Here is a 15,805-nt window from a genome sequence, read left to right as displayed (position 1 = left end):
AATCCTAAAGATGCCACCAAAAAACTACTGATCTCAGTTATATGTGGAATCTAAAAAACAAAACAGGGACTTCCCTGGTGGTGCAGTGGTTAAGAATCCACCTGCCAATGCAGGGGACACGGGTTCAAACCCTGGTCCGGGAAGATCCCACATGCTGTGGAGCAACAAAGCCCGCGTGCCACAACTACTGAAGCCCGCACACCTAGAGCCCGTGCTCCGCAACAAGAGAAGCCACCGCAATGCGAAGCACGCACACCGTAACGAAAAGTAGCCCCTGCTCGCCACAACTAGAGAAAGCCCGCGTGCAGCAACGAAAACCCAATGCAGCCAAAAATAAATAAATAAATTTATTAAAAAAGAAAAAATTTTTAAAAATAAAAACAAAACAAAAACAGACTCATAGATACAGAGGACAAATAGGTGGTTGCCTGAAAGGAGGGCAGGGTGGGGGGGAGGGTTAGATAAATAAATGAAGGGGATTAAGAGGTACAAACCCCAGTTATATAACAATTAATCATGGGGAAGTAACATATAGCATAAGGAATATGGTCAATAATATTGTAATAACTTTGTACGGAGACAGATGGTCACTAGACTTATCATGGTAATCATTTCTAATGTACACAAATCTTAAATCACTATATAGAATACCTGAACTAACATAATATTGTTCATCAACTATATTTCCAAAAAAATGAGATTAAGGTCTGAGAACTATAATTGACCTAGTTATATGGCATAAATTTGCAGGTAACTTAATCAGCATTATTTCATGACATCATCAGGGATTTTTGGCCACTTGACATGAAGCAGAGAAAGCAGGTAGTGAGTCATCCATGCTTGAGATTAATGCCATTGAGGTCAAGAATTATAGATTCAAGATTTTTCCAGTAGTAAATATTTACTCCCATTTTCAAATCACTTCGCAAATTATAGTTCAAAAGATAGTATCACTAGGAAATTTTCTAGGGACTAAATTAAGTAGCAGAGATACAAAAACCAAGATTGGTCTTCACCTTGATAGACATGCTATAGAACCCCTCAGGTAAATCTCTCCTTTGCTTCTTATCCCCTCTGCCACCCCAGCTATTACACAAGCTTCCTAACTCTTCTAATTTCCTTTGTCCCCTTACACTTTTCTACCCCCAAATTCTTAAGCTCATGTAATTTTTCTAAAGTGCACCTCCAATTATATGATTACCCTGATTAGAAATCGTCATCTATTATCTATTGAAATAAACTAACAACGAGCCCAGTATTCAACATCACCCAAATTTATTTTCCATTCCTCCTTTCCATGGCTCACCTCTCTACCTGCAGACCTTCCCACTTAGATCTTAGATCAGCTTAGATCACTTAGATACGATCTTCCGTATTTTGAGTTCCTGCTCTCTTTCAAATCCCTCGAGTACTTTGTATGTCTCTGTGGCACTTATTTTACTCTGCTTTCTTTTGTTAAATGAGTCTTATTCTTCCCACTCTCGCCATTACACATTAAAATATTTTAGACCAGAAATTGTATCTTGCTTGTTTTTGTATTCCTATTAGCACAAAGTACATGAGTACATGTTAGGTACTCAAAAATAATAATAATAATGCTTAATTGAATGGAGTTCAGTAATCAACTTTTTCTTTTATTATTATCTTGCTTCCTAAAGAGACATACCTCATAATTCCTACAGCATCATCTGAGGTAGCTAGCTAAAATAATGCCGCATCTGTACTGTTTGCCCTAAAATTGTGTAAAATTTTTGGTAATTGTTAAATCCTAAAATCTGGCCCATTTATGTCACTTTTCTGAGATGTCATGCATGCGCTAGTATGTATATATCTTCATTAAAAATGCATTTTTTTCAACATGATTCCCAGGTCCATCCTGTCTGTACTTGTACTTAACAATTTATTTGCATAAATTGGGTATTAGTCTTGTTAGTGGTTATAGCACCCAGGGTAGGGTCACCCCATTCATGGAGTAAGTAGAAGTCAAACTGTCTCCACATCGCCAGCATAATGTAAGTAGAGAAATACAATGTGAGTCATCATCACACAGGCGTGAGTCATGGGTCAAATAACCTTTCATTAAAGAAAGAAACGGTACAGAGTAAAACTGAGCTGAGATGAATATTCCATTTAACCCCATCACCTCTTACCCCATTACACTTTGTGGAAAGACTCAGTGAAGAGTCTCAAGAGCTCTGGCGCTCCCGATGTAGAAAGGCAATAGAATGCAATTAACACCCTGCATTGTTTAAATAGCTTACTTTGCAGGGGGAAAAATGTCTAAAAAGGTTTAAATTCGGTATAAAATTGTAGCAACCACAATTTTAATCGCATACCAACTGCAAAATATTTCTCTCATTGTCTAAGTAAAAAGAAGGCTATAATACATTCTGTCTGCTTGTTTCAGGGCTCAGTTATTAACCTTTAAGAATCTTTTCTAGGATAAAAGCCTCTTTCTCCAGCAAACACATCTTGAAACTAGGACTTAATCTAAAATCCTAACTCCTGTCATGGACCATGTCGGAACTTCAATCCCTATTATAAAAATCGCTGAACAATATTTCAAACACAGGAAATTCAGCACTTTTCTTTTTTTTTTAATTGGCAGCTAAAATAATAATAATTTTTAGAAGACACAAAAATGAAACACTACCTTCTTTTCCAACACACAAACACACGTTAAAAAAAAAAAAAGCACAGTACTCAATCTGATTACTCAACAGCACGTCATCGCAAACGCAAGCGAAAACTGGGTTGCTGTTTCCATAGCAATGACTTTATGTAGTTTAACTCTGCTGGGAATTTAACCAAATCCCCAGCAGCAGGAGAAAATCATCAGCAAAAATTTTGTAACATATGGCAAGTGCCAACAGATCAGTGAGGGGAAAAATAGTTTTATTTTCTCTTCCTTCTACTCCAAGGAATACCTTTATGTCAAGCTGTTTGAAGAAGCATACAGATATTGTTGGTCACTCTGCACCTAACTCAAAATTTTAAAATACCTGGTTTCTTCCTTCTTAGATTACAAGAGCTGTTGGTACTCAGCCAGGCTCTGCAGCACACTCGTGCCCAGAATGACATTAGACATGGACAAGAATTGCGTGCATCTTCCCATGACTATCAGGTTACTCGTCCTAAAGGAAAACTCAATCCGCGGTGTTATCTCTTGAGAACGAATGCAAATGCAATTTTATTCTCTACTTTGCTTTTGAAGCCATCCTCATCCCGGGGTGCTGTGTGTGTGTGCGCACGTGAGTGTATGTGTATTTGTGCATGCATGAAACAAACATTTTAGTTCTACTAATGGCCCAGTAATTAAAGCCAGAGTTTTTAGCAGGAAAATAATAGATATGGTCCTCTTCATTATTTTCTTTAGTTCCACCAGGCCTATATCTGGAAGGATCTTCTAAGTATCAAGTTAGAGGCCATCTAGTTCAAGGTACTTAAATTCCCTCTGCAGTATATCTTCATAAGAGAAAAAATTGTAATCGACACGCAACATGCAATTGAGCCTATTCAATTTTGAACAGTTCTCAATGTTAAAAAGAAGTTTCTTATGCTGAACCTAAAATTATCTCCTTTTTACTTGCACCACGGGCCTCAAAATTTGCATCAATTTCATACTTCCACAGAGGTACAAATTAAGCCCAATATCTTCATATCAAAACACCTCACAGAGCTGAGGCCAGCTTGAGTCTACTGCCTTCCATTCTGTACAGTCCAATATTGATCCCCCTGCCCCTACCTCATTCACCTCTAAAAGTAGGTTATTTTGGCAATGACTTCATTTACTCCATTTTTTCTAATTGTAAAGTAGATTAATTGGCCTAAACTAGGGGTATCAAACAAAAATGACATCAGAGGCCAGGCAGGTAACTCAACTTATGTTGAGTTGCCTTATGTAAAGCATCTTCACATAAGGTCACAGGGAGCAGTGACAACGGACACACGGGTCTGTAGTTGTAATTCGTGGCCTAAATTACTGATACCAAATATCAAATTAATAGGGTAACTATGAAAATCTGAGAACTTAAAGAAACTTTCCCTGATTAGGCTGGGGGAGAGGGGACAGCTGTCACCTACGTCATCAGGCCACCCCGATTGGCGATCATGGGACTTTAGCCAGTCAGCTTCCCCTCAATGGTGCACTGAAAGAATACAGATCAAACTCGTCATTCTCTCATTTTTAAGTATCTGCTATCAGGTAAACTTGTTTTACACTGGAATGAATAAGGCACAGACCATCAGGAAAGACCCATCATGACTGAAAACTAATCATTTTTTAAAAGTTAGTCTGAATAAAAGACAAGGACCAACAATCATGGAGTATTAAGAAAGCCCACACTCTTCATTTCCATACTCCAATAAACTCTTTCATTTGCTAAGACTTAACATGCTTTTCTTCAAACACATAAGCTGTGCTCTCCTTCGGTTCTAAAGTCCTCGTGCTGCCCCACAAAGTGCACGTAGACCGTCTGTCTTCCTGCTCACCATGTAGGAAGGCCCCTCAGGAGCTGACCTGCGAGGACCCAGACCTCATCTGTGCTTATAGCCCAGGGAAGGTGGTAGCTCTGCGTATGTTTGGAAACATGGTGGTGATGTCATCTACAAAATGTCGATCTAATCACCACAAGCTCCGGAGCACAGCACACGGGACCAATAAAAACCAAAACAAAACAAAACAAAAAACTCAAGTTTTACCTCAGATTGGTGAAAAAGTATCATTCTTTTCTGAACACGTCTCATAGTTGCAAGCATGTGGTTGGTGACACTTACAGCGGGTAATAAATGGTCCTGAAGCTGGAGTTTTCTACATGCGATCTCTCCTCTACAGAAGTAGCCCCTGGACTTAGCCCCACTTGACCGTTTAATTATTAAATCATTCGTGACTTTAAACATTCTTTTTACAATCGACGTTAGCATTCCACATCCACATACAAATATTCATCCTCGAAAAAGAGTAAATCGTTTCTTGGTTTACCTCTATCTGTCATCTCTGATCCAGCCGGCTTGTCTGGGACACAAAGATGATCTAGGTTGCTACTCAATGAAGAAGCGTCATCACTGGATAAAGAGTTCAAAACTCCACTTTCTGATGTGGCGAAGCTGGTTTCCAGGGCCCTGCGACCATTTGCCTCCGAGGGTGCAGGTGAGCAGGCCTGCACAGCGCGTGTCACAGACTGTCCCACGTCTTCAGCGGCAGACGAGCTGTCAACCACGTCCATCCAGGGCTGTCTTTCTCTAGATATGAGAGAAGACAAACTGCTGGGCGTCTTTTTTATGTTTTCCATGGAAGAGAAAGAACGCGACGTTTCATTCAATTTGGGTGAAGACGAAGATGCCCGCTGGGCAGCCTGTTTTTCACAAATAAAAGCAAAAGAGAATAAAATAAATCATGATTAAGTCAGCATTCTCTACTTTTCATTTTCAAGGAAGGTATTCCAGCGTTTCAAAAAGTTGCCAATAATAAAAGAATCAAAAGAAAAAGAGATGGTATTTATACCGGTATGACAGACACTATGATCCCATTTTCCAAAACCAATCTGTATAACTTTGAATCACTACTCTAGGATCTGAAAGATCTCCATGTCATGAATTACCCTACTCTTCAATGCTCTCCAGGTAACTAAAAGACTCCTTTGAGGAATTCATTGGAACACTGAAGGATGCTTTGAGCAAAAAGTAGATTGCAATCTCTCACTGAATTCTTACCAATTGACCAAAAAATCTTGAGAAAGGTGATTAAGAGAGGGAAAGCAAAAGCTGGAGCCAGACGGGAAGCAAAATAATATTAACTGAGTGGAAGACCAGTGATGTGGGTACAACACATACATTTACACCCTCAAACATTTGTCACAGTTCCTTAGCACATGACCAGTATAAGCTCATAACTGCAGAGTTAAGTGAAATAATGTTAACTCATTCACTCTTCAATAATTTTAAAATATCAATAAACTTTCACCAAAGAAGACGGGAATACATATGCAGTCTCCTCATTCATTAAAGGGAAACCAAAAACTACGAGAAGTGGGTTGATGGTGGGTGTAGGATCTTCTGAAAGCATCTCCTGGCATACAATCCAAGGGTGAATGCCAATCCTTGGCAAAATTTTCACCAGTCCATGGAGAAAACATCAATGCAACATCACCAATGTCCTCTCTGGGGAAGGACTTCATTTATTCTGAGATTTTATCCTTGTTACATTTTGATGTTAAAATATATGCCTTCATTTGGAAAATGGTAATGGTAGCTATTAGTTTTTGTCTTCTGGAGATTTTTTTTAATGTTCTCCATAGCAAAATAAAGATTTGGCAACTATATGTTGTTCCTCCATTTTTAATTTCATTGGTCAATAAAAATCCAAAAAATCTAAACACCAGTGCTCTAGGGGTCACCCTATATCTCCAATGGCAGATAAGACAGAGAAGGCTTTTTCTGGTGCGGTTTCATTATGTCACCCTATGAGATACTCCTGTCAATTTCAAGCATTCAGATCTCCAAGGAAGTGGAGGAACTGGTAGGGAGGAGATTGTTAGAGGGAAGAAGCCAAAGAGCAAAGTAGGCTCCTTTCCCCAAAACCTCAGCATCATTGCAACTAACTCGAGATAGTTGACTTTGTTCCAAATTAATATGTGCCCAAGAATTTTGCAGGTTCTAAGCTCTGAGTTCTGATGGAAAAAGTCAGGAAGTATCCGATGAGTGCCTAGCTGGCTGCCTGCTAGACATGGATTGTCAAATAAGCAATAAATCCACTTTTTAGTAGCATGACACTAAAACATCTAGTTAAGATACTAACTCATCACACACATCTTCTTAAAAATAATATATTTGGCATGACGTGAAAACTTTCCTTTCAGGAATGTGTCAAAAATCTTTCAAACCAGCTGCCTTCAATCACCCAGACCACTTAACTAGGAGATCCAGATCTGTAATTCACTAAATAAAACCCTAGCTACCCAGAGGAGGTAACGCACCCGCTACCAAACTGTCCAAATAAATGCCAAGACTTGTTTACTCGTTAGCAGGATCTACGGAATAAATGTTAACAAAAATACCCATTCAGGCCCAGTCCTGACACAGTTCCCTATTGTGAGCTATTTTAGTAAAACTTGGCTTCAGTGGGATCAGCTTCCTTTTCTGAAAAGAGACCAAACACGAGCTTTTCCTGCTTCTCCTGCTGATACTACTGTAATTTGATTATAGCAAAATGGGCTATTTGTGCAAAAACGCTGTTGCTGCAGCACGTTCCGTAGCCTTTTTAAACCTCAAAACTCTGCTTAAAAGACTGAGGAAAGACACATTCAATGAGCATCAGAAATTTCCGGGGAGTGTATTTCTGCTTGTGGTACTCCTCAAACACACAGCCAATGCTTCCAGCCCGCTTTCTCTAGCACCACGTAGCACGTATAAAGTTGGTTTTCAAATGGAGAAAAGAAGAGCGAGGGGCGGAAAAAGGAAAAGAACCAGAGAGAAGAAAAATCAAAATGAGAAAAGGATGGTGTGTACCAGGTCAGAGGGAGTTTTCGTCAGAAGAGAGATTGACACAAATCAAAGGTTACCTGGAGTGCAGTTACAGAGGATCGATAGGGGAATGTGCTTTATAAACCCTGTGGTTTAATAAAGCTAAATCCTGCTTTACTATTTCTACCAACCTCTAGCTATTCATAGCCATAAGGCAAACAGAGAACCTTTAGCTCAGTGCCTCTAGGAACTATCCAAGTAACACACCCAGAAAACTCCCCACTGCAAATCACATGAAGGTAGAAAGGAGCAACAGCCTCTCCTCTCCAGCCCACCCCTGGCTTGGCTCACACAACCCCAACCTTCAAGGGTCAGTTCAAGGGTCACCTCCTCCAGGAAGCCTTCTCCAGTGGCCTCAGGGCGAGGTAGGTATCTTTTCCCCACGCTCCTGGGCTTACTTCTATCCTGGGCTTACTTCTATCACACCAGGTAGAGTATCGTTTTATTTGTCAACTAATACTGTAATTGCTGATGGATCTGTTCCTCTTTTTTGGTGAGTTACTTGAGAGCAGGCTGCTTTTAATCATTTTTGCATCTCCATTTTTTTGCATTTGTGCCTGACCTTAGTAAATTAATAAATTAATAGCTAGTTGGTAATAAATTAATGCTACAAAGACTGGTCTAGGAAACCAGCTATGTGAAGGCAAACAGCCCAGAGCAGTTCAGTCTCTTACTCAGGAGCACCCTGAAGTTCTCTGTGAAGTTGCTATGGATGATTTATCCTAATCCTGGGATCCAGGGGTGACCATTACTGATTGCAATGCAGATACTCCCACAAAGTATTCTCAGAATCTCAAATAAAATTATTTTATTTATTAGACATTAATAACTGTATGTTGTTTCATTTATTTCAGAACATTTGGGCTTCAAATTTTTATTTTTTTAATGAGAAAATGAAAGATATTTTAAAAATCTTAGTTTTAATGAGGAGAGTATGTACATGATTAAATAAAAGAATCAATATTGCTTTTCTCCATTTTCTGTATAAGAGATTTTTATTCATTGAAGAAGCTTAGTTCAAAAGCTGATTAGCTCTAAAATTCTTTTCTCTGAATTGTTTTTAAAACACAAGTTTTAAAGAAAAGAAAAAAGAGTTGAAAATGGCCACCAAAAGCCTGTAATTAGAAAGGAGTGAGTCAGCATAGAAATTTAAGCAGCATTAGTCAAAGTATATAAAAAATAAAAGAAAATACAGGAATAACTTAAGACTAAACAAAATACAACCAAATGAGAAAAAAAGGAAAGTACACAGCTGTTCTTTCTTTCCATTGGCCATATTAATGAAAATAAACTAACCAATTGCTGTTAAGCCCTAGGAGGTATTGTGTTTATAATTCTACCATATGCTAGTAGAAACATTATTCTAAAAACCCGAAGACTTTGTATGGTATACTGCCCCCTCTGTCACTGGCCTTCTGCATGACCTTGGGCAATGAGCTGCAGGCCGTCCATTCCTCACTCCAATCTTTAGTATCCAAGTGGCCTTGCAGAAACCACTTTACTTCCAGGTCCTAGTTTACTGACTTCCTGCCTCTACCATTACCCAACCCCTCCCTACCCTAGTCCATCCACCAAACAATAGCTAGAGCATTTCTAAAGCAGAAAATGCATCATAGTGTTGTCCTGCTGAAAATCCTCCAGTGACTGTCCATCATGAGTAGAATATCCATAGTCATCATTATAGCCAAGACAACCCACATGGACCCCTACCCACCTCTCCAGCAACATCTTCAACCTCCCCTTCCCTCTCCTTTCCAACCGCATGGTCTTGTTTCTGTTCCTTGAGCACGTCTCTGGTTCCTTGTGCCTGAAAAGCTCACTCTGTGGATTTGGGGTTGGCTGACTCCTTCCCATCACTTTGGTCTCAAGTCAAATATCACCTCCTTGGCAGGCTCTTCCCTGACGGTCGTAAGCAAAGCAATATCCTCCCCAACCTCAACCCCAGCCACTCCCTAGAACACTGCCCCAGTTAATGCTTCTTCATAGCATTTATCAGTACTTAGACTGTTTGAATTACAAATTATTGTGACTTTTCTTCAACTTAGAACTTAAGATGCTCCACGGAAGAGACTGTCCAGCTCAGTTCAGCATCCCCTTCTTTGGAAAATACCTGGCACGTGGTTGATACAGAAAAAAAAAGTTGCCAGTGGTTTGTCTGCCTTAGATTATCAAAAAGAGCAAATGAGAGAACATAAAAGATATTCGTAATAAAAGGTAAACTTAAGCTTGCAAAGGTTACTTAAGACAGTTCTATTTACTTCTCTGGCACTTGACTTCATTTGTAAAAGACGGGACTTCTATGAGTCGAATGAAGTCATCCTTCTGAAAGCCAAGTGAAATCACTAGACAAGTGTAAAGTAACTTTCTAATTCACACGGGGGAATATTTGTATAGCTACAGATCTGTGGAGGAAGTGACAATCGTCACCCACCCGCCCATTTATCAATCCATTAAATAAATATTTAATTAGGTTCAAATATGTGTTAGACAAGGTCATAGATGTTGCGGGTAAAGAAAAAGATATTGGACACTGCCTCTAACCTTAAGAATTTAATAATTAGATAAATAAACCCGATATACAAAATCTATAATTCAAGGCAGAGGCTAACACCATGAAAAAAGTATCCCAGAAAATGCACTATAGAAATATAAAGAGTTTAGAAGAAGGAAAGATCCTCCTGTCTCAGGGGACCAGGGAAGGTTTAATGAAAGAAGTCACATTTAAACCAGTCTTGAAAGATATTTAGAAGGTGGAATTGGGGTGAGAGTGAATGGTTCCTGCAAGTGGAGAAACTTTGTAAATATAGGTACAGGAACAGAAAAGTCTGGAAAGCTTTGGGGAAATAGGGGGCAGTTTATTGGGCTGATGAAAAAGGAGGCTGATGAAAAAGGAGGAGACTGTCATGGCAGTTAGAAGTAAGCCCAAGGGCCTGAAATACCAAGCCAATGAATTGAGGATTAATTTGATAAGCAATGAGGATGCACTGAAAGGTCTTTTGTTGTTGAATCAATTTATCAGAACTGCACATTAGGAAGACTAATTTGGAAGTGGTTTTATTAAGAGGAAAGAGAGATTAGAGACAAAAAAAAAAAAAAAAGAGGCTGCTATTTCAAAATAGCCTGGGCAAGAGCTAGTGCAAACCCCAACTGGGGCAGGGGCAAACATGGAGGCCCGGGAGAGGTTGCCGACAGCCCCCTGCCTGTGACTGACGGCCAGAAGATGAACCGTTAAAGCAAGAGGCGAAATGTAAAATCTAATTTTAGAAAAATCTTAAAATCAGTTAAGTGCTCAACCATAGAGCTTAAGGAAATGTTTTGCATCTTGAGGACAGAGGGTGAATTTTTCTTTCTACCTTTTCTTTGTAAGTATATGTACTCACTAACAACTTTTCATCCAACTCTCTCACTTGAAAGCATTTCTACTATTGTATCATAGTACACGTATCGAAAGAACATGTCTTTTAGTAAACAACTGTGCAAGAGCCATCCTACTAAGATTAAATTTGAATTTCTAAAATTGATTTTACCCCTTTTTGTGTTTAACCTTTGACCTCTGGCCAATGGGCCAGAGTACACAGGGTTTTTTTCCCATCCTTTGGATATAAAGGAATTGTACTTCTGAAAAAGCATCAAAATATAAGGACTCTCATGTTAAAATAATCTGCATGAGCTGCTTAAAACTGGGATATTTATCTTCTCTCATATCTGATCCACCTGTAGGTCTACCTTCCAACTACGTTCAAAATCCAACCATTCCATTTCTCAACTGTGGCCTCATCCCAGTCATCACGTTCACTACACTAGATTACGGCACACTCCCCCTTAGACTTCTTTGCTTCTATACTTTCCCCCTATGCCACAGGGTCTCTCCCCACAGCAGCATGAGTGGCCCTTTTAAAATGGAGATCAGTCACATCACTCTTCTGCTCAAAACTTCCAAAGGCTAAGGAACTCAAAACATCAAAGTCCTTAATGGTCCACAGGCCCCATACATATGGACACAATTATCCTCCAACCTCATTTCCTGCAACTCTCACCTTGGTTCACCCTGTTCCAGCCATACTGGCCTCTTTGCATTGCCATCTATGCACCAAGGAGATCTGGACTCTAACTGCTCCCTTTGCTTGGAAAACACCTTCCCTGAATATCCACCTGGCTGACTCTTATACCACCTTTCAAGAGTTTTGCTCAGATCTCAACTCTCACTCAGGCCTATCCTGGTTCCCCTATTCATTGTCACAAACTGTCCTGACCCCTTCAGCTCCACTTCTTCTACTGACCTAGCAGATACTTTACTTATGTTGATTGTTTATTTTCAGTCTCCCTCAACCAGAAGTTTGGCTACATGAAGAAATGAATCTTTGTTCATTTACTGTTGTGTCCCAAGTACTATTTAGAATAGTAGCTCTCAATAAATATTTGTTAAATGAATGAATAAGCATATAAGCACAGCTCAAGTTATCAGACACTTTTTAAAAATTAAACTTAGGGGGAAAATATTTGTAACAAATTTTTAATGATCTTTGATCTCTTAAATCACTTTATAACATATAAAATTGAGTTGGAAATATAATTGAAGTCAGTTCCTTTTTTGCTCTTTTGTGAATTTCAAGGAATCACAGGTAGTGATTTCCACAAAGGATCTTCCAAAGTGAAACCTACGGAGTTCCATCTGTTTTGAGCCTGTGGAAAAACTCTCCATTTTTAATTTCTCTGTAAATAAATGGATGTTCTTTTCACTATCCATCCTGTGGAGCTTTCTCAAGAAGGAAACACATAAAGAGAAATCTGCTGTTCACTCAAAGGAGACCCTGTAATGTTCTTTATTCTCTGCAGAACGTGGTCCCACCCATTAGAAACAGGTCCGAATTGGTCTGGTGCTGAAGTCTTACTGTTTATCTTTAGAGCAATCAAAATGACTGGACACAGAATTAAACTTTTAGTTCGAGATTTTATAATTTTGAGAGAATTTTCCAGAATAGTATGATCTTATACTTTTGAATTCATCATTCCAAAATGAAAGTTCATTACCCAGAAATTTTTTTAAAAGCAAGAACTTGGGAAAGGTTGGGGTGTTTTTGGTTTTTGTTTTGTTTTGTTTTCTCGCCTAGGCTTGTATAGCTCAGTCATGTAGCCTATGCCAGATGGAGCCAAAACAATAAGCTGCTTCATGCTCTGGATAAAAGTTACCACGATTTTTAAAATTTCATCTGTTTAGATAAAAAAGCTTAAATGTTGTTTTAACCAAGTGTCTGGCATGTCTGTTTTTCAGAAACAAGAGAAAACAAAATCTGCCTGGGAAATACGTGAGCGGGAACAACATACTCTGTTTCTAAGGAAAGTAAAATCTAACTGTTCAACATCTATTGCTAATACATTTCTTCAGAAAGAATAATGTTAGCCTTAGTGGTCTTCAAATAAATGCTTAACTTCTTAGGACTTTAAGGAATAACATTTGATTGACGTTTAGAATGACATTCTAAAGAATGCTCCCAATTCAGTGACCTAACCTACTGGTCTCACATCCATCCCTTCATTTATTTGTTTGGAAACAAGCATTCTCTGGGCTCCTACTCTAACATTATGTAAGACTATCATTGTATAATGCAATTGAGCCATGATCCTTCATCTAAGAAGACAACTTTGTTGCTTTTACTTTCATCCAGTAGAGTTCTAGATGCCTGACAATGTTCTTTGTAATCTGTGATATAGTTTGCCATTATAAAACTGAAAATCACAGTATTTTAGAACAAAACTAAATCATATAAGAGACAAACAAAAATGGAGAGACACAGAGAAACAGAGATGAAGGCAAAAAGAAACTAAACAGAAACACAGGCTTCTCTATTAAACCAGCAAGGCACATCTATTTCATTTTTTCCAAATGCAGAAACTGATTTTAAAAGAAGAGATAGACTACTTCAAGGGAAAACTATATTAAGAGAGGCTATATTGTAAATCTAGTGCAAAAATTGGTCGACGTTTTACCAAAGTTTAATTTTATTTATGTCTTGCTTAACTTTGGCTAATCCTATTTAATAGATTTTTAATAAATATTCATTCAATAACTATTTATTTCTGGTCTCAGCTGCTAGCCAAATAAATTAGAAAAGTGACCACAATTCCCCACTGGCAGCAGATAAAAACAGTAGAAGTCATTATTTAAATGATATTAACACCTTAAACCCAGGAACTGGCAAATAAAGATTGAAAACCTTATCACACAAAACAGAAAATTCTGGCAGAAGAGGTCTGGTAAGTGAAGGAGTTGCAGTAACCTATTAGAACTTATAGTTACTCGGGTCCATGGATGAACGAGTGTCATAGTAGAATGGAAGGAGCATATGCTATAAAGCTAGACAGACCGGGGTTCCCATCTCAGGTGCTCCATTTTCTGGGGGTATGACTAGGCCATTCTACCTCTCTGAACCTCTGTTTCCTAATCCATGAAACGAGATAGTAATATCTATGTCCTCATGACCTGGGAATAGGAAACAATATGTAAGCCAGAAACAAAGACACCAACCACAACGGACGTGATGCGTAAACCTGACACACAGAAATCAAGAGCATCTGTCAACAAAAAGAAACAGAGTTTAAAAAATATAAACGCCATAGACTGGGAAAGAAGATCTGCCTCATTTTTAACTGACAAAGGACTAAGGTACAGATTAATAAAGAAATCCTATAAATCCAAAATAATAGTAGTAAGACAGCTAAAAATGTACAAAAGACTTGAGACGCTTAACAGAACAGAAAATCCAGATATCAAAAAAAACATGAAAAGATGCTTGACCTCATTAGTAATCAGGGAAATGCAGATTAAATAATACTGCATTTCAGGGTTATCTGAGGGAAGTAAATGATTATATATTTAAAGTAGCTATATAAGTGCTGGTATATGGTAGGTATAAAAGCCATAAGTCAACCTCGCCAAAGATCTCTGCTTGACTCTTTCTACATGCCGTCGCTATAACGCCCATGAACATCCAAATATAAAGCAACTCTCCATAGCCTTAACGTCCATTAATAACCTGAACTTACACTGGATGCTTCCAAAGCTTAGACTCAAGCTTGGACTTCTCTCTAGTAAATATACCCAGATTTAATGCACCAACCCCACTCCTGGCTTCCTGCTCTCTTTCTGATTCTAATTTTCTCTTCATGTTATTGCCTTCATCCCCTTTACATTCATTTTACATCGTTAGAGTGCATGCACCTAGGCAAGGTATTTTCAATTCTTTCTGAGAACAAGTAGGATATAAATAAACATTATAAAACAAATCTTTGCAAGCATTGGCCCATTACCTAGAAGTCCTCTGCATTACCATGAACCCTCTGAGCATAATACATCTGTGGGTCACACACAAATGCACCGAATCTGTCATATAAATGGGTTGCTATGGAGAAGGCTCAAAATCAGCGCCCTGAGAACTGCACTTGCTCTTTGGCGAGTACCTTAACTTAGCGTCCTCTAAAAATGTATTAGTCAAGGTAGTTTCTACCCAACTGGAAAGAACGACATCCACACATTTGATCGATGACCAACAGACCAATTACGACGGTACGTACCAAAGGAGAGAGAGTCTCCGCAGAGTAATGAGGGGGTCGTGTCTCGACAGCTATTTCGGGATCTTCCTGTTCACTCTCACTGTAGCATTCTATAACAAAAAGGAAAACGCTGAATGTTTCAGCACTGTCATCACTTATTCCATAATGCATGAGCAGAGGTTCTTCTCCATCTGGCTATTGCATTTCCAACCCAATTCAGAAAGCACTTATCTAGTGAGCTACCTGATACATAAGACTTTCCCTCTGTGAGGGTTTCTGCCCTCAAAGAGTGTCCAATAAGCAGAAAGACGACTAACCATAGCTCAGGGAAAATGAAACTAATTCCTCAAAAGAGGTGTGAGTCATACACTAAGGGAGCACAAGATCAGTAGTGATTAATTTTGAGCATAGGAATCTTAATGAGCTGAAAATGGCAGGATAAGTAAACCATCAATGGTGCACACAGAGTAATGGGAGTACCAGGCTGAGGACACAGACTGAGCCAAGTATTCAGAGTCCCCTACGGGACAGGGTGGAAAACAAAGCTGAAAGGTTGCTTGAGGCCATATCATAGAAGGCCTTACATACCAGGAAAAGGAGAAGGGTTTTGTGTAGTTACTTTTTGCTCACAATCTATAAATATACTTCACATATATAATGGGTGCTTATTTTATGGAAAAGAAGACCAAGGAGATGATTAGGACACTGGTTTCACAGTATTGCATTACACTTC

General features: G+C 38.8%; 2 protein-coding genes across 13 annotated transcripts in view; one reads left to right on the top strand and one right to left on the bottom strand.

Moving 5' to 3' along the window:
- IPCEF1 (interaction protein for cytohesin exchange factors 1) overlaps positions 1 to 15,805 on the bottom strand; it is a 183,154-nt gene that overhangs the window by 23,902 nt on the left and 143,447 nt on the right. For all 12 annotated transcript variants that reach the window (XR_004476519.2, XM_033404499.2, XM_033404489.2 and 9 more), the window contains 2 exons: positions 15,094 to 15,182; positions 4,982 to 5,354 (listed from right to left, as the gene is read on the bottom strand). Coding sequence is in view for 11 of the 12 variants with exons in the window: in XM_033404499.2 (XP_033260390.1) it covers positions 4,982 to 5,354; positions 15,094 to 15,182 (462 nt within the window). In the remaining variant the exon portion in view is untranslated. The remainder of the gene's footprint in view (positions 1 to 4,981; positions 5,355 to 15,093; positions 15,183 to 15,805) is intronic.
- Positions 1 to 15,805, top strand: part of OPRM1 (opioid receptor mu 1) — a 159,923-nt gene that overhangs the window by 103,201 nt on the left and 40,917 nt on the right. The window lies entirely within an intron of this gene.

This window comes from Orcinus orca, chromosome 12, assembly GCF_937001465.1.
Source record: "Orcinus orca chromosome 12, mOrcOrc1.1, whole genome shotgun sequence".
NCBI classification, from domain to species: domain Eukaryota; kingdom Metazoa; phylum Chordata; class Mammalia; order Artiodactyla; family Delphinidae; genus Orcinus; species Orcinus orca.
This window is presented reverse-complemented; position numbering and strand designations above follow the sequence as displayed.